General features: G+C 45.9%; 1 protein-coding gene across 1 annotated transcript in view; it reads left to right on the top strand.

Annotated features, from left to right (window-relative positions):
* LOC126176587 (uncharacterized) overlaps positions 1 to 20,428 on the top strand; it is a 541,845-nt gene that overhangs the window by 305,375 nt on the left and 216,042 nt on the right. Inside the window, exons 11-12 of the mRNA XM_049923748.1 lie at positions 8,005 to 8,219; positions 19,757 to 19,978. Coding sequence (XP_049779705.1) covers positions 8,005 to 8,219; positions 19,757 to 19,978 — 437 coding nt within the window. The remainder of the gene's footprint in view (positions 1 to 8,004; positions 8,220 to 19,756; positions 19,979 to 20,428) is intronic.

Genomic DNA, 20,428 nt, shown 5'->3' with positions numbered 1-20,428 from the left:
TGACCATCCGGGCCGCCATGCGCTGTTGCCATTTTTCGGGGTGCACTCAGCCTCGTCATGCCAATTGAGGGGCTACTCGACAGAATAGTAGCGGCTCCGGTCAAAGAAAACCATCATAATGATCGGGAGTGCGGTGTGCTGACCACACGCCCCTCCTATCCACATCCTCAACTGAGGATGACACGGCGGTCGGATGGTCCCGATGGGCCACTTGTGGCCTGAACACGAAGTGATTTTTCTTTTAGTCTGGCGCTTTACCACTTTCTTCTTTTTTCGACTTTTTTATTTTATTGATTTATTTTTATTTTTTAGTGAGTTCTACATCTCGTATGACAATGTGTGAGCTCATGTTGATCTAGTATGTTCTTTTTTTCCCAGCACTCTACTTTTATTTATCTATTTATTTATTTTTATTGTTTTAGTGGAACATATGAGGGAAATGTAAACTATGTTCCCAAAGAGACAATACACCAAATGAGCAGATAAAGTCAGAAAATGCCAATTGGGAAATTGGCCGTTCGTCGTAAGCAGACGGAAGATAGGGTGACGGGAGATGATTACGTGTAGGCCGCCTCCATCTCGATGGCAGAGCGGCAGATGGACTGGGCAGGGGTCGAACACATGAGACCTGGCCACGACATCCCCAACACCACCCAACCAACCAACCGGAAGTCAACAAGAAGGGACAGTCAAGGGAGGATATAATTACAACCACGAAATTTCACCGTGTGACACAGCAGTGGTAGGTAGGGGAGAAGGGAGTGGAAAACAAGGACTGTACGGCGTCAGGCGCTGCGCCTCCTACGGGTTTGAAGTGTGGTGAGGGGTTGTTAGTAGTGCACCTCGAGAGCAGTCGAGCTACCCGCGCCAGAAACGTTCCAGCTGAGCGAGGATCGCGGAAAACCCCGCGGAGGTAACAGGCGAAATAGGCGATGTAGCGTGGGTGTCGTTCAGTCATCAGATGTTCATTCTGTAGGAGGGTTCAACGACCGAGCTGCGATTTGTCCCCATCTCCATAAAGGTAAGAGACCGTCCATCCTTTGACCCAGACTATCGCGTGAGATATGGCTGGGTGTGTTTACACGTCCTAAAAAATGGCTCTGAGCACTATGGGACTTAACTGCTACGGTCATCAGTCCCCTATAACTTAGAACTACTTAAACCTAACTAAGGACAGCACACAACACCCAGCCATCACGAGGCAGAGAAAATCCCCGACCCCGCCGGGAATCGAACCCGGGAACCCGGGCGTGGGAAGCGAGAACGCTACTGCACGACCACGAGATGCGGGCACACACGTCCTCCAGGGCTAATGAAAGCATACTGTTCTACCATGGATGGAGGGGCGCGGAGGTAACAGGCGACCATTTGCTGCCCCAGCGTCCAGACTTCACGAAAACCAGCTCAGGTCAGGCTATAAACGTCATCGTCCACTGAGTGACATGTGGAGCATAAAGAAGTTTCACACCAAACTAATCGCATGTAACTGCTGGTTGGTGGGGAATTTTCCACAAGCGACTTAATACCGTGCCGCTCAGACTAATGTCGTGAGGTATGGCTGTTCAAAGTTACGCCACACCACCTTGTTAATGGATACTTGATCTCAACGTTGTTGCAAGGTACACCACGCACCAGTTGAATGTAGAAATCCTTCAGACAAGACGTGGACAGAGTGCGGAGTGCATCGTACATGGGAGACCAGTATGTACGTAGCTCAGGTCTACAAAAGACAGACAAGCGTTCAAATAGAGGCACAACATATCGTACTGAGACCGGCAAACAGATGGAGGCTGGTGTGTAAATGCCCAAGACTCGTTACGTGAGTGGATTCCCTGTGTCCGATCACTGTTTGTTCATGGTTCTCAGATACAAGACCGCCGCGTGACACTGGACCTTGGTGAGTCTAAGTCCCCTGGCTTTCCAGGGGAGTGTGAGTGTGTTATATTTTAACTTAAAAATGTTACAAGCCGTCATGAAGTAACTCAATGCAGCCTGTATGTTGCAACCAACCGCCGGCGACATCGGAAGGTCGTGGTCTATGTGCACCAGCTGGAAACTACATGAACGTTCAGATATTCCACACACTACAGTGCATCAAGGCAGTGGAGGCGATGTTGGCGAAAGGTCATCCAGCTAGCCTGGAGGGTCCGATGGGTGATGGAAGTGAAGACGATTCCAAGGTATCGAAAGCTCTGGACGCAAGGTAAAGGAGCCAGTTTTTATCGAGTGAGTCCGAGGCCAGTTGACATCGTTGTAGATTTGGCAGCACTCAAAGGATTACCTGCCACGTCCCCATACGTGGAGATCAGATCAAGTATGTGTGTGACCTCTTCCTGTGAGTATACCACAGAAACCTGCATAGGCATGAGAGTGGAACGTGTATTGCTGCAGTGTGAATCCTGACAAGTGCGTTCTGAGACTGCCAATAAGTGGTTCCAGGGCGAGATTGTAGAGAAGCATTGATAGTCAATATCCGTTACGTAACAGCCAGCGGATCAGTACCGGTCATGCGATATGATTATTAGCCTGGACAAGGGAGCAGTGAACTGGCATAGAGACGTCGTAGGGTACCAGTGAAGGTGACCGAAAGGCACATCCGATCCGTGAGAGCAAAGAGGTAGCCATGTCACACCCAATCAAAAGTGTTATCAAAGTTACGGCTACCAGTGGTGCATGGATATTGCACACAGCCCACTAGACCAATCTCGCCTTCACGTTAACCTGCGGCCGTCTGGGTATTGTGGGTCCACCTGGAATCGTCTGTTCCGTGGATACTATACTCAGAAGGATCCGACGGCATCGTGTCGCCGTAAAACGTGCAAATATCTTGTAGTTGGCACTGAGTGAGGTTAGGGGGCGGTGATGCGCAACTGTACTCCCCTGCGATGGCCTGTGGGATACTGATGGCGGCGGAACCGTGGCGGCTGTCGTCAGCAGTTCTTCGAACATTGTGGTCAGCCTTGGAGCCACGAAATCTTGGAAAGGCCGGTAAAATTCCACAGGAAGACCATCCACACCAGCAACCCTTGCTATCACACCCTTGAGGTCGTCACAAGTGATGTCCTCCATCAGTGTTTCCACGAGGTGCATTCAAGTTCTAAGGCCTCCGATTTTTTTTCTAATTAACTACTCACCCGAAATCGATGAAACTGGCGTTGCTTCTCGACGTAATCGCCCTGCAGACGAACACATTTTTCATAACGCTGACGCCATGATTCTATGGCAGCGGTGAAGGCATCTTTAGGAGTCTGTTTTGACCACTGGAAAATCGCTTAGGCAATAGCAGCACGGCTGGTGAATGTGCGGCCACGGAGAGTGTCTTTCATTGTTGGAAAAAGCCAAAAGTCACTAGGAGCCAGGTCAGGTGAGTAGGGAGCATGAGGAATCACTTCAAAGTTGTTATCACGAAGAAACTATTGCGTAACGTTAGCTCGATGCGCGGGTGCGTTGTCTTGAAACAGCACACGCGCAGCCCTTCCCGGACGTTTTTGTTGCAGTGCAGGAAGGAATTTGTTCTTCAAAACATTTTCGTATGATGCACCTGTTACCGTAGTGCCCTTTGGAATGCAATGGGTAACGATTACGCCCTCGCTGTCCCAGAACATGGACACCATCATTTTTTCAGCACTGGCGGTTACCCGAAACTTTTTTGGTGACAGTGAATCTGTGTGCTTCCATTGTGCTGACTGGCGCTTTGTTTCTGGATTGAAAATTGGCATCCGCGTCTCATCCATTGTCACAACCGACGAAAAGAAAGTCCCATTCATGCTGTCGTTGTGCGTCAACATTGCTTGGCAACATGCTACACGGGCAGCCGTGTGGTCGTCCGTCAGCATTCGTGGCACCCACCTGGATGACACTTTTCGCATTTTCAGGTCGTCAAGCAGGATTGTGTGCACAGAACCCACAGAAATGCCAACTCTGGAGGCGATCTGTTCAACAGTAATTCGGCGATCCCCCAAAACAATTCTCTCCACTTTCTCGATCATGTCGTCAGACCGGCTTGTGCGAGCCCGAGGTTGTTTCGGTTTGTTGTCACAGGATGTTCTGCCTTCATTAAACATTCGCACCCATGAACGCACTTTCGACACATCCATAACTCCATCACCACATGTCTCCTTCGACTGTCGATGAATTTCAATTGGTTTCACACCACACAAATTCAGAAAACGAATGATTGCACTCTGTTCAAGTAAGGAAAACGTCGCCATTTTAAGTATTTAAAACAGTTCTCATTCTCGCCGCTGGCGGTAAAATTCCATCTGCCGTACGGTGCTACCATCTCTGGGACGTATTGACAATGAACGCGGCCTCATTTTAAAACAATGCACATGTTTCTATCTCTTTCCAGTCTGGAGAAAAAAAATCGGAGGCCTTAGAACTTGAATGCACCTCGTATTTCGACACCTGAGATGGAGCAAGTGCTGTGGGACGAAACTGGCACCAAATCCTGAACTTCATGTTGCTCTTATTGGTAGATGTAGCGAAATTGTTCCACGAAGACAGTGACGATATCCGTCTGCTTCGTCACCCAAGAACTTTTTATTGAAGAGTATTTACATTTCTGCAACAATTTCTTTTCCTTACGTCTTGTGTTGTCGTCCCATTACACGCAGTCTTGTCTGCTGCAGATTAAATTTATTATTTCACTTCTTGTACTGGGTAGAAAGAGGTGAACCAATGATTAAGACAGTGAACTCATATTCAGGAGGATGGCGGTTCAAATACGCATCCAGCCATCCTAATTTAGATTGTTCTTGGTTTTCTTTAATTTCTTAAGACTAATGCCTTAATGGTCGTTTGAAAAAGATACGAATGATTTCTCTTCAAATGCGAGCTTGTACTGGGTGGCAGCTACTCACAGAGGTCCAGTATGGGTTGCAATCGTCGTATGGCAGAGAATCTTGGTAAATATTCTAATGTGTTAAAGCGGAATTAATTTATACTGGAAAAAATTAGTTCCAGCTTTGGCCACCTGGTGCAAATCTGGCGGTGTGAATGCAAGTAAGAAGTATAGACATGTTTCCGTATGTAATGGATTAGGAGTGGGACGTGGGTAGAAAAGGTCAAACAAGTGAGAAAGGCATAATTTTGATATTATTATAAACTGCCGCTTACACAGTTTGTTCAATATGAGCACCGGGGACCTCGACGAGAGGCTGCACAGCGCGAGATTTGCACCTGGTTACCAAAACTGGAACTTTTTTCCAGCGTAAACCGGTTCCGCCTTAACTCATTAGCGTATCTATCAAGTTTCACTGCCATAAGATAATTGCAGCCTACGCTGGACCTCTGTGAGTAATTTCACTGTAATTACAGCGGGTACTTCATCCTTAATTACCTCGCATTCGACAGGACGTTCAATCCTAGTCTCCATTCCATTCTTCCCTTTCATTTTTGGATATAACGTAAGCTCATAATTATCTACAATTACATTACTTTTTAATCCCATTAACGCTTTCCTTCTTAGCCTTCTGTCTTTCACATCTCTGCGTCTGCTCATTTCCTTTCTCTTATCTTTCCTAATCTTGCTTTTTCCTTAGTTCTAGTAAGTTGGAAGGTAGGAAGGTGGGATGGAGTTTAACATCCCACCGATATTGACTTCATTACATATGGCATAAGCTTGAGCATTTCCTCAGTTATACTTGGATTTTAAAACACTATCACGCCTACCCCTGCACCAGTTTCTCTGTTCTTAACAATTCGCTTCTGTATTGCATTACTTCTGAAGCTACCGAATTACCATCAGTGTGTCTATAAACGGCTAGCATAACTCATAAAAAATAGAAAAGAACCATAATACACGAAGAAATCAAGAAAATTTTAGCATCAGAGAAATGTGTTAGTGAATTACGCGGCAGGTGAATCTAACCCATGTTAATTTACGCAAGTATTTGACTCATTTCTGAAAAAAACTATTTGATGCAGGACCTTAATATTTTTACTGTATGTTACATGATGCTAATAGAGCCAACTGTACTAAAATCTACTATATCCATTTGAGAGTTTTTTTAAGAAATACTTTTTCAAATTTATTAACAAAAAATATTAATTTTTTATGCAGAAAATATTTTTTGTAAACTTCCTAATGGGGGAATATTAATGAATGTAGTACCAGAGGTGGCTTTTTATGTTATGCAGTGTCTCTGAAAATTTCATTCATTTATCTATGATATTTTCTGATATAATGGGGTATATGTACTGAAAATTTTAGTTTGTGGGAAATTGACTTGAAAGAAAAAAGTTTTGAAATTTGTCACTCACAGTTAATTAAAACTGTTCTGCTGCATGTGATGGCCCTTCTTTGGCCTCTAGTAGGTCTTCCAGCTTCTTTTTCACCTTCCTGGATGTTATCCTTGGTTTCTTGGCCATATTAGATGCAGACTTGTCTGCATCGGCTGTCCTCATTTTATCGTAATGTTGCAGCCCAGTGATCATATTTTCACCAGGATTAATTCCCAGATTTTTCAGTACCCAACACTTTCCAGTATTACCACAATTGAATGTAATAACAGCATCATGAACTCCTAGTTTCACTGTATGCATGCCTCCAAATACAGTTTCAGGAAGGCGGTTCTAAATTATGCTGTTGAAACATTGATTTGGGTTCTGTGTCTGCACATGCAGACATTTCCTTAGAAGGTCAGGATGAGCCAAATCTCTGAAAATAGGTTTAATTGCTGCAATAACGGTAGCAGGAAGAGAATGCTGGTGAGAATAAGATTCTCCAGTTGCCTGAAGCCTATGTATTTGCACCACGAATTTCCTCCTGATGGACACAATCCATGACATGGCTTATGATCAGTAGAGGACTTATGGAAGAATATGGCCCAAACATCTCTCTTCATTGCCTCCAGACTTTCTTTGTTTCTCCTTATTTCCTGCCCATAGTATACCTGCAAGTATTCTATTTCAGTTTTAGTTAACTGACCCTGTCCGGTCAACAATTTTCCATCTTCTAATTTTTTTCCTGTCATATCAACAGTGTTTTCCCAGCCTTGATCCCAAAAATTTTTGAACATGGCCTACGCATTCTATTTTGGTAATAATGGCATCTTCCTATGGCTTAGAGAAGACAGTGGGTGACAGAAAAGTGGGCGTGGCACATAAACACACGTGGTAGGAAAATGCTCTTTAAATGCCCGAAAAAAAAAATTTTTTCAACAAAATCCGTTTCAGAGTACTTAAATAAAACCTTAATCTATCGACATATGATGAAAACCGAAAATCGTTTTTTTTTCGACCTGAATCACGGTGTGGTCCCCTTAATTCTTAGTAATGCAGTATAACAGGAGCAGCATTGTTTCTTGGAGACGTACGTTAACAGTAAGCGAAACGTAAATTAGATTTAAATAAATGGAGAATGCCTGATATTTTACGCTGTTGCGAAAAAAATGGTAGGAAATGAAAAGCGGCTTTTACCACAACAAGAAAGGGCTGCTGGATTTTTAAAGTTCTATAAAATTGTCAAATGGAATCTGAGTTGATTATATTTAATTTCCTGCAACAAGATAACATTTTCCTGAGCTGTCGATTGAAAATCAAAGTCTGTCTCGTCTCACATTTAATTTAATATTTGACAGTAATTGTCGAAATGTTACTAACATAAGGGCTAGAGATGGGCGTGTATGTGTCCATATGAACAAATATAACACTGGTTTCTTGTTACGTACATCTAAATAGTCTGCAATGGGATTTTATGTTGTATATGAAAAAGAAACTTCAAAGAAATTCATACTTTCTTACTTACACTGGTTAACCTACTACACACATTAATTTGTGTTACGTTTGTTTTGTTAACTATATGTATCCATACACTTCCAATTTTTACTTGCTATTCTAGACTTTTACCAGTATTCAGCAGCAATGTGAAGTTAAGTCATCCCAGCTCGGAAATATAGAAAGACGATTTGTGCTTGTATGACAGAAAGACGTTTACAGAAGGCAGCTACGTAAATGTGGTAAAGCATTTTCAGTGTATGATGAAGCTGTTGTCTCTCGCAGACTGAACTTCGTGTCGGAGAGCAACGAGGCGCTGCTGCACTTCCACTCGGACTACTCGGTGTCCGGAGGAGGGTTCTCGGCGTCGTGGCAGGCGGTCGACGTGTCGGGCTGCCCCCTGCAGACGCTGACGGCGCGCGAGGGCCGCCTCACCAGCCCCAACTACCCGCACTTCCTGCTGGCGCATCTCGACTGCGCTACCACCATACTGGCGCCAGGTACGTGTGGCGCAACCCTCTGCCCCAGTCACCTGCACTTCCACCAGGTCCACCTCGACTGCGCTACCACTACACTGGTGCTAGGTACGAGTGGCGGTTGAAAAGTCCGCGTTTGGGGTAAACATTATTTACTTCTCGAAAGTCCGCCCCAGTAACTGAGTGGTCAGCGTGACGGATTGCCGTCCTCCGGGCCCGGGTTCGATTCCCGGCTGGGTCGGAGATTTTCTCCGCTCAGGGACTGGGTGTTGTGTTGTGTTCATCATCATTTCATCCCCATCCGGCGTGCAGGTCGCCCAATGTGGCGCCGAATGTAATAAGACCTGCGCCAAGGCGGCCGGACCTGCCCCGCGAGGGGCCTCCCGGCCAATGACGCCAAACGCTCATCATCAACTTCTCGAAACAGTCTTCTTTTAGACTTATACTTCGTACAATGCTGTTCTAATTTGTTGATCCCTCCCGAATAATAGGAATTGTCCGAGTCAGCAAAACAGCTATTAGCTGCTGCAATCACCTCCTCGTTTGAATAAAATCTTTGTCCCACCAAAGCCATTTCTTCAAATTGGGGAATAGCTAACAGTCCGAGTGAGCCAAGTCTGGAGAATAGGAGGGATGTGAAACGAGTTGGAATCCTATTTCCATTAATTTTGCGACCACAACTGCTGAGGTGTGTGCTGGTGCATTGTCGTGATGGAAAATGACATTTTTGCAGTCCAATCACCGGCGTTTTTCTTGCAGCTCGGTTTTCAAACGGTCCAATAACGATGAATCATATTCACCTGTAATAGTTTTACCCTTCTCCAGATAGTCGATGAGGATTATCCCTTGCGAATCCCAAAAGACAGTTGCCATAACATTTCCGGCCGAAGGAATGGTCTTCGCCTTTTTTTTGGTGCAGATTCTCCCTTGGTAACCCATTATTTAGATTTTTGTTTGGTCTCAGGAGTATAGTAATGTATCCATGTTTCATCCACAGTGACGAAACGACGCTTAAAGTCCTGTGGATTCTTCCTGAACAGCTGCAAACCATCCTTGCAACATTTAACACGATTCCGTTTTTGGTCAAGCGTGAGCAATCGCGGAACCCATCTTGTGGATAACTTTCTCATGTCCAAATGTTTATGCAAAATATTATGTACCCGTTCATTCGAGATGCCCACAGCACTACCAATCTCACGCACCTTAATTCTTCTGCCATCCATCACCATATCATGGATTTTATCAATGATTTCTGGAGTCGTAATCCCCACAGGGCGTCCAGAACGTTCAGCATCACTTGTGCCCATATGGCCACTCCGAAAATTTTGAAACCACTTATAAACTGTTCTAATGGAAGGTGCAGAGTAACCGTAATGTTTATCAATCTTCTCTTTAGTCTCCTGAGGCGTTTTGCCTTTCATAAAGTAATGTTTAATCACCATACGAAATTCTTTTTCGTTAATTTTTTGACAATCACTAGACTTCCTTGATTCACATGAATGTCAAACACAAAGAAATAGACCAATATGGGTGAAACTTGGTGTGCGTTCTTTCCAAAGATGCTACTAACTAAACATGACCTCTATACGCGCTGGTGGTGCCGTCTTTCGGACTTTGCACGGATTTTCAAACGCCACTTGTATGTGCGGAATATAGCGTCACGCCTCGCAGGCCCCAACTGCGTGCATTTCCTACTGGCACATCTATGCTCTGCTACCGTCATACTCGCGCCAGTTATGTGAGCAATTCAGTGGCACACCACGTTTGTTCCAACAACTCGCACTTCCTGTTGGCACACGTCAACTGAGATACCATACTAGCGCCACATAAGTAGGCAATATTGTGTGACTTCTTGTACTTCCTGCTGGTGTGCGTTGGCTGCGTTACCGTCGTAGTGGTGCCACGTATGTGAGCAATGTAGTGTAGCAACACGTCAGCGCTAACCATCTGTACTTCCTGCTGGCATACCTGGACTGCGCAACCCCTGTACTGGCGCCAGGTAAATGAACAATGTAGTGCCACATCGCGCCAGCTCCAGCAATCTGAACTAATACCCACGCTTCCTGATGGCGTTCAATCCCGCGTCCGGCCATCCTGAGTTAAGTTTTCCGGATTGCCCTGAACCGCTTCAGGCAAATGCCGGGATGCTTCCTTTGAAAAGGCACACCCGACTTCCTTCCCCATCCTCCCCTAATCTGATGAGACTTATAAGCTCGCTGTTTGGTCTCCTCCCCAAAATCAACCCAACCCAATCATGCTGGTGCTCTTCAATGTGCTTCCTTCACACTGTTGCCAGGTAACAGGGCAATATAATGCCACACATCACCAGGGCCAACTATCTGCACTTCCTGCTGGTTAGCATTGCTGCATCTGGATCATGGGGTCCTCAGTTCGATTTCCGGTCAGGTCGGGGGTATCTCCAACGGGGGACTGGGTGTTTGTGTTGTCCTCATCATTCCATCATCATTTGGGAAAGTGGCAAGACTGGACAGTGAAAATATTGGGAATTTGCATGTCTGCTGATAACTACACAGCTAACAAATATCATTATCATCCAACTGCTGGTGCACATTCACTGCATTACCAACATACTGGCAACAAGTAAATGGGCAATATAGTGTTCCCTCATGCCAGCCGCAACTACCCACACTTCCTGCTAGTGTATCTTGACTGCCCTACCACTATACAGACACCAGGTATGTGGACAACACGGTGTTACACCGCATCATCCCCAACTACCTGCACTTTCCATTGGTGCACCTCGACTACACTACCAGCATACTGTCGCCAGGTAAGCAGGCAACATAGTGTCACACATTGTAGGTCCCAGCTAGCTGCACTTCCTGCTGTCACACATCGACTGCACTGTCACTGAACTGGCACAAAGTAAATGTACAATATAGCCTCACATCCCTACAGCCCAAACAATCTGGTTCCTGGTGGTGCTCCCCTACTGTGCTACTGCTAGGCAGGTAAGTGGGCAATATAGTGTCACACCTCGCAGGTGACGACTACCTACACTTCCTGGTTGCACCACCAGCATACAGGCTTCGGGTAAGTACATCCACCCACACGGCTATCACTCTGCACCGGATCAACTACCGACTCTTCTAGCTGACATACCTCACTGCACTATCACCATACTGGTACCAGGAAAGCACACTGAACAAGAAGTTAGACCTCCCCGGGATTCACGCTAATAAGGTGTAATGCAAACTGTAGTCTTAATAATCTTCACAGCTCAGTGAGGACGGACGAGAGCCCACAAGTTTCTTCAAGTATCCCTTATCCAGCTGATGCCTATTGACAATTAGACCCGACTGAGCTACCAAGTAGTGAGTATGGTTCACCTGCTGTTCCAAGTAGTCCCAGACATTCTATATGCGATTAAGTTCGTGTGATTGAGACAGGAAGTTTCAGATAACCATTCAGGGCCTAATTATTCATCAAGCCATGAACGTATCTGTGTAGCCCTGTAAATACAGTTGAGGTCATCTTGGAAGATAAAAGTGTGCACAGCATACTAATCATCAAGATGTAGAAGAAAGCGTAACACTTAATCATCAATATTGTCGAAATAAATACCCTGGTTGTTATTTGTGGCAACTTGAATGAATGGGCCCATGTAATGGTATAGAAAACACCTCCAAAACATCATAGAAACATCTAAGGTCTGAGTCACACCCTCTGCACATCACAGACTGGTCGCTTCATTAGGTCATCAATATACTCGACGCCTTGCATCATTTAAATAGTGGCAAGATCGTTGCTCGTAGCACCAGACTACCCAGCAGTCATCAACCGTCGAGTTTCGTGTTTTTTGGCCCACTGAAGACTGAGAGCTTTATGTGCCACTGTGAAAAATGTCCTTTTGTGAGGTATCCGACTCCAAACGTACATCCTTTTGCAGATCCTTCCGTAAATTGAAACTGATTCAGCTGGACCTGCCTTCACCAGAAGCAGCTACTTCGGTCATGTCTGAAACCGATTGTCATTGTCAAGGCATCTCTGGTCCCTGACAGTACCGATCTCTTTACTATCGCAGTTCTTACGCCATGTTACACTCCTGCAGGTGGTACATTATTTTTTCTGGATACGGTGGACAGTCAGCATTGGTATACCATACAAATTGGGTAATTTCTTTCACCGCATGGTCATGTCCAAATTTAAACACGATAGCTCATTTCTGCCATTGTGTAAGTTTTCACGTGGTCACATCCTACTACGTTGATTTCATACAGCTTACTGACACACACACACACACGTCATTTTACATCTATAATTTACGTCAGCAGTGGAGTGTCAGATGACCATCTGGGAGCATTTCTCACCATCTACAGTGCTTCAAAGCGACCAGTTTGATCTTTTGAGGGTGAGCTTAAGAGTCTGCTCAAGATTGTCACAACTTCCTACTGGAGCTACCACCATAGTGGCGCACTGTTACACACAAGCTCCATTAGATCTTGCACTCGCGCCACTATTGCGCTGCCACCACCAATGGCGACAGTTAATATGCAAGAGTGCAAAATACTATCACTTCTCAGCAGATAAATCATGGCCCATTCTAGTGGAAATATAACAGTTACTTGCGCCAGATAAGTGCTCGTGTGTGAATTGCTGTCGCACACCAACCCCAGAAATTCCCGCTGACAAATTTTAACTGTGCTACCATTCTCAGTGGCTACAGTTAAGTGCCTCTGCAGAAACTGTCGCGACATCTCAGTAACACAACAAACAGTGCTTCCTGCTGTCCCCACAGCCACAGTGGCATCAGATAAGAGCTTCTGTGCAAACTGTCGTTATACACCAGCCCCAGCACTTGCTGCTTCCCTATCTCGACTCGAGTACCGCCCTATTGGTACTAGGTAAGGGCCTTGTTGCAGACAGCTGTCACAGCTTCGCGCTTTCCCACGTTGACGACTACACTGGAGCCACGTAAGTACCTCGAAGCACTTGGCTCTCACACGTCACCAGTCTCAATTATTTGGATTTTCTACTGGAAAACTTCGAGATCTCTAACACCTTACCAGCGTTAAGTGCACACTGTTTTTACGTCTTACCAAGCCCAAACACCAACTTTCTGGTACTCGCTACCGTACTTGCGTTTGGTAAATGTTACGTCACACAGTTTGATACGCCCGCTAAACCCGCTGCGCAGAACAGGTGATTAAGATTGTGGAAAGGGCCAAGTAAGGTGGCGGTCAGTTTCACCTTAAAATTGTACTTTATTGTCATTTAATAACACATTTACAACCGAAGCAGCACATAGCTGAACTTTTACAACTACGAGTTTCAAACTCCCCATCTTTCACGGCTGAAGGCCTCCAAACAGAAATCTTAAAAGGCAACAAGATAAAATGCAGTTAAAATTGCAAATAAAATTATAGGTGTGTGTGTGGCATGTAGGTTGAAAGCCTCAAGGCAAGGGTGGATAGACAAACATAAACAAGATGCAATACAAACGTCTGAAGGCCCACAATAAAATTTTCAAGATTTTAAAACAAATTACCATAACCTTTCAAAGGCAGAAGGCCGCAATGTTTAAGCTGGAAAGGTAATTTTAAGAATAAGGTTCCAAGGCTGAAGGCTCACAATTTTCCAAAATTTTAAAAAATATATAACCATAAGTCTTAAGACTTAAGCTGCTGAAATCGGACTAAAAGAAAAGACAACACAATGGCAGTAAGCTTTGAGCAAATATCCACTTGCCGGAATTCAAACGTACTTACATAAAAACAGTAAAACCAAGAATTTTCTTTTATCATTGGCTATGATAGATTATAAATAGACAATTAAACACTGGTGAGAAAAACAGTAAGACAACAGCACTCAGTAACCTCCACGGGGTCGATCTACCCTTGTTCACTTAAGTGAGACAGGTGGTGAGCCCAACTACAATTGATACGTCAGAAACCCAACAAAGGGACAGCCACGGACCGACGGACAAAAACTACTTGCTTGCCACCAATCGGTACATGAGAACTCAAACACAAAATGTTACGAACATCATTATCCACAATGAAATATGTATTAAGCTGTCAAAACTACACACCATGTTGGACAGCGACAACAGGTGAGGATAGGACGCTGCCCTGAAATTACGTTAGTGGCCAGGGCAGGTACATCTACATCTACATCTACATCCATACTCCGCAAGCCACCTGACGGTGTGTGGCGGAGGGTACCTTCAGTACCTCTATCGGTTCTCCCTTCTATTCCAGTCTCGTATTGTTCGTGGAAAGAAGGATTGTCGGTATGCCTCTGTGTGGGCTCTAATCTCTCTGATTTTATCCTCATGGTCTCTTCGCGAGATATACGTTGGAGGGAGCAATATACTGCTTGAATCTTCGGTGAAGGTATGTCCTCGAAACTTTGACAAAAGCCCGTACCGAACTACTGAGCGTCTCTCCTGCAGAGTCTTCCACTGGAGTTTATCTATCATCTCCGTAACGCTTTCGCGATTACTAAATGATCCTGTAACGAAGCGCGCTGCTCTCCGTTGGATCTTCTCTATGTCTTGTATCAACACTATCTGGTACGGATCCCACACTGCTGAGCAGTATTCAAGCAGTGGGCGAACAAGCATACTGTAACCTACTTCCTTTGTTTTCGGATTGCATTTCCTTAGGATTCTTCCAATGAATCTCAGTCTGGCAGCTGCTTTACCGACGATCAACATTATATGATCATTCCATATTAAATCACTCCTAATGCGTACTCCCAGATAATTTATGTTATTAACTGCTTCCAGTTGCTGACCTGCTATTTTGTAGCTAAATGATAAAGGATCTATCTTTCTGTGTATTCGCAGCACATTACACTTGTCTACATTGAGATTCAATTGCCATTCCCTGCACCATGCGTCAATTCGCTGCAGATCCTCCTGCATTTCAGTACAATTTTCCATTGTTACAACCTCTCGGTACACCACAGCATCATCTGCAAAAAGCCTCAGTGAACTTCCGATGTCATCCACCAGGTCATTTATGTATATTGTGAATAGCAACGGTCCTATGACACTCCCCTGCGGCACACCTGAAATCACTCTTACTTCGGAAGACTTCTCTCCATTGAGAATAACATGCTGCGTCCTGTTATCTAGGAACTCCTCAATCCAATCACACAATTGGTCTGATAGTCCATATGCTCTTACTTTGTTCATTAAACGACTGTGGGGAACTGTATCGAAACGACTGTGGGGAACTGTATCGAACGCCTTGCGGAAGTCAAGAAACACGGCATCTACCTGTGAACCCGTGTCTATGGCCCTCTGAGTCTCGTGGACGAATAGCGCGAGCTGGGTTTCACATGACCGTCTTTTTCGAAACCCCTGCTGATTCCTACAGAGTAGATTTCTAGTCTCCAGAAAAGTCATTATACTCGAACACAATACGTGTTCCAAAATTCTACAACTGATCGACGTTAGAGATATAGGTCTATAGTTCTGCACATCTGTTCGACGTCCCTTCTTGAAAATGGGGATGACCTGTACCCTTTTCCAATCCTTTGGAACGCTACGCTCTTCTAGAGACCTACGGTACACCGCTGCAAGAAGGGGGGCAAGTTCCTTCGCGTACTCTGTGTAAAATTGAACTGATATCCCATCAGGTCCAGAGGCCTTTCCTCTTTTGAGCGATTTTAATTGTTTCTCTATCCCTCTGTCGTCTATTTCGATATCTACCATTTTGTCATCTGTGCGACAATCTAGAGAAGGAACTACAGTGCAATCTTCCTCTGTGAAACAACTTTGGAAAAATACATTTAGTATTTCGGCCTTTAGTCTGTCATCCTCTGTTTCAGTACCATTTTGGTCACAGAGTGTCTGGACATTTTGTTTTGATCCACCTACCGCTTTGACATAAGACCAAAATTTCTTAGCATTTTCTGCCAAGTCAGTACATAGAACTTTACTTTCGGATTCATTGAACGCCTCTCGCATAGCCCTCCTCATACTACTTTTCGCTTCGCGTAATTTTTGGTTGTCTGCAAGGCTTTGGCTATGTTTATGTTTGCTGTGAAGTTCCCTTTGCTTCCGCAGCAGTTTTCTAACTCGGTTGTTGTACCACGGTGGCTCTTTTCCATCTCTTACGATCTTGCTTGGCACATACTCATCTAACGCATAATGTACGACGGTTTTGAACTTTGTCCACTGATCCTCAACACTATCTGTACTTGAGACAAAACTTTTGTGTTGAGACGTCAGGTACTCTGAAATCTGCTTTTTGTCACTTTTGCTAAACAGAAAAATCTTCCTACCCTTTTTAATATTCCTATTTACGGCTGAAATCATCGATGCCGTAACCGCTTTATGATCGCTGATTCCCTGTTCTGCGTTAACTTTTGCAAATAGTTCGGGTCTGTTTGTCACCAGAAGGTCTAATATGTTATCGCCACGAGTCGGTTCTCTGTTTAACTGCTCAAGGTAGTTTTCAGATAAAGCACTTAAAAAAATTTCACTGGATTCTTTGTCCCTACCACCCGTTATGAACATTTGAGTCTCCCAGTCTATATCCGGCAAATTAAAATCTCCACCCAGAACTATAACATGGTGGGGAAATCTACTCGAAATATTTTCCAAATTATCCTTCAGGTGCTCAGCGACAACAGCTGCTGAGCCAGGGGGCCTATAGAGACATCCAATTACCATGTCTGAGCCTGCTTTAACCGTGACCTTCACCCAAATCATTTCACATTTCGGATCTCCGTCAGTTTCCTTCGATACTATTGCACTTCTTATCGCTATAAACACGCCTCCCCCTTCACTGTTCAGCCTGTCTCTGCGGTATACATTCCAATCTGAGTTTAGGATTTCATTACTGTTTACTTCTGGTTTCAGCCAACTTTCTGTCCCTAGTACTATATGGGCGTTGTGACCGTTTATTAATGAGAGCAGTTCTGGGACCTTTCTGTAGACGCTCCTGCAGTTTACTATTAGCACATTAATATTGTTATTCCCTGTTGCATTTTGCCTACTCCTACCTTGCCGCGTCTCAGGAGGCGTCTTGTCGGGCCTAGGGAGGGGATTCTCTAACCTAAAAAACCCCCATGTGCACTCCACACGTACTCCGCTACCCTTGTAGCCGCTTCCGGCGTGTAGTGCACGCCTGACCTATTCAGGGGGACCCTACATTTCTCCACCCGATAGCGGAGGTCGAGAAATTTGCACCCCAGATCTCCGCAGAACCGTCTGAGCCTCTGGTTTAAGCCTTCCACTCGGCTCCAAACCAGAGGACCGCGATCGGTTCTGGGAACGATACTACAAATAGTTAGCTCTGATTCCACCCCGCGAGCGAGGCTTTCCGCCTTCACCAATTCCGCCAACCGCCTGTACGAACTGAGGATGACCTCTGAACCCAGACGGCAGGAGTCATTGGTGCCGACATGAGCAACAATTTGCAGTCGGGTGCACCCAGTGCTCTCTATCGCCGCCGGTAGGGCCTCCTCCACATCTCGTATGAGACCCCCCGGCAAGCAGACAGAGTGAACACTGGCCTTCTTCCCCGACCTTCCCGCTATTTCCCTAAGGGGCTCCATCACCCGCCTAACGTTGGAGCTCCCAATAACTAATAAACCTCTCCCCCCGTGTGCCTGCTCGGACCTAACTGAAGGAGCATCTACATGTCCACTCACAGGCAGAGCGGGCGATGCCACACGGCCAGCCTCCACATTGACCCTCCGCCTCGTGCGCCGCGAATGCCGCTGAACCCGCCACTCCCCTTGGGGAGAGGGTGGCCCAACCGCGCCCGGTACCCGCGAAGATGTGTCGACAGCAGGGACAGTGTGTGAAGCATGTAACACCTGGGGTGTACCTTGCGACGCTCCCGACTCCCCACTAACGCTACACTCCGAGGCAGCAGCCTGAAGACGGCTGACCACGGCCATCAACACGTTCAGCTGTTCGCGAACAGTGGCCAGCTCCTCCTGCGTCCGTACACAGCAGTCACACATCCTATCCATCCTAAGAAATCAATTTACTGAAGAGAGTTAATCAACCTTTAACTAGACTGCTAATTCTCTAAAGGCGGCTGTTTATTCACTAAACTGTGGTTGCTAGCCACTTCTTGTAGAAAACAATGAAAATAGCACTACCTGTCTCTGGACTGTATTGAAAACAAACACTAGCACTACTGGCACTATGGTTGACTAAAGGGACTCTCTCTGACTGTATTCAAAACAAACACGAAATCTATCGAACACTATTAATAGCACCCGACAATTAAAGCTTCCTAAAAGCAAATACACACGCAAGAAGAAGTGACAAGTAAGAAAAATACAGTTAATACTTAAATTAAGGTAGCTCGCTGCACAGCAGACGTGAAGCAGACGGCAGTTACGACGTAACCGAAACACTAACGGCCACAAGGCAGAAAATACTGCTGGTGCACTTGAATTGTAGTCATCCAATATAGTTAATTCAACCGCATGGCTACTAAATTTCAGCAATACAAACACTCGGTGTTGCTCACAGGAAAACCTCCCCAACAGCGAACCACTGAAACGAACCACACAACATAAATGGACGTGGCTTGGGTACTTAAAACACCACTCATATTTGACGTCCTGGGTCGGTGAGCCACGAACCTCGTAGCGATCGGACAGTTCCACACACGCTCCGACATTGCGCAGGGACCGCCAGCAGACCCAGCCGACTGCACCGCGCGGAGATATCTTCCCTGGTCCGCAGCAACCGACCGACTCCTTTGAGAATGCCAACAACGTCTAAAATAGTTGTCAGTGGAAATAACGCCAACTACACACACAACCTGACAAACACTTGCACGAAGACCTGAACGATACCCAACAGTAACTAAGCACGCACGAAGACAAATCGGGAGTCGATGCACACACACATAGCCGAGTCATGAACGATCGGCGAGCCAAAACGCTTCTTCCGGTAGGACGACCGACCGACGATCCACCAAGACCGTGGCCCGGCTGAAGTGATACGTGGCGGCAATGGTCATGCGAGCCACGTCGACGCAGACTTCACTGCTACTCCAAGCCGACTGCACTAGTGCCGCATTGCAACTCCCCGACTGATGTGTTCCAACTGACTGGCAGACCCGAAGTCGCGACCCGAACTGCCTTACGACAGACAACAACCGGGAAGTAATAGTAGTGGAGCAAAGATAGTACGAGAGCGGATATATCGATAGGCGTTGCTAGCGCCGGTCACGCTCAGGCAAAGCAGCAACTCAGTGAAATTAGTAAGTACTCTACTAAGTAAGTACTCTACTAAGTAAGACAACAGCACTCAGTAGCCTCCACGGGGTCGATCTGCCCTTGTTCACTTAAGTGAGACAGGTGGTGAGCCCAGCTACACTTGATACGTCGGAAACCCAACAAAAGGACGGCCACGGAGTAGAGTAAAAATTAATGTAGTGAGGTGGAAGTACGTTAAAAACAGGGTGTAAAATACATTATGGCGGGAACGCGAGCTACGTACGGCTCAGTTATCCTTTCTCGACATCCCAATTTACTGCTCCCCAAGAATTAATTCCCAGTGCACACTGGGAGGTTCATCCTTGTTCTGTAGGTTGTCTCTGTTAACGTTTGTGCAGCGGGAAGACGCGTATGGTTGGAGTTCTCGGAGTTCTCCATCGGCGCCGGCGAGGCGCTGCTGGAGGTGGACCTGGGCGGCGGGCAGGCAGCCTTCCAGCCGTTCCAGTCTCCCACGCACCTCACCGACGGCGTCTTCCTCTCCGTCGGCGAGCGCCTCCAGGTGCGCCTGCGCACCGCCGACCGGCCCTCTGGCGCCGGCTTCAGCGCCGTCTACAGGACAGGTACCCGTGTGTCTCAGCACTAGCCGCCCTCTGTGGCTCTCGCAGATGGTGTGCTGCTGCTTAAGACCTTATCTGCCAATTAAATAATTTTCAGGCGCTGTGTTGCACTGCCTGCACAGTCTTAGTAACATGGAATGAAGACTGGGGATGGTTGACTGTATGTTTGGTGTGCATTTTCCTTGCGTTTCATTTATTTACGATCAGCTCCAGCAAGTTACGTTACCCCTGGTACTTGTATCGTCTGCTAGTGTAGGAAAGTCAAATTCAGTTTTGTGTTAAGTTTTCAATAACGTCAAGTTTGCGTAAATGGTGCTCAGTGATAAAAGTTTGGACAAGTATTGAGGCGATGAAGTGGACTACCAAATAAAAAAATACAGAATCCTGCTTAAAAAAGGCTTAGTGGTGTCCATGTCTTCGTAACGAGCGAAGTTACAAGAAAGGCACTCATAT

Source organism: Schistocerca cancellata, chromosome 3 (assembly GCF_023864275.1).
Source record: "Schistocerca cancellata isolate TAMUIC-IGC-003103 chromosome 3, iqSchCanc2.1, whole genome shotgun sequence".
Lineage (NCBI taxonomy): Eukaryota > Metazoa > Arthropoda > Insecta > Orthoptera > Acrididae > Schistocerca > Schistocerca cancellata.
The sequence above is the reverse complement of the archived record's forward strand: the minus strand, read 5'-3'. Positions and strand labels throughout refer to the sequence as shown.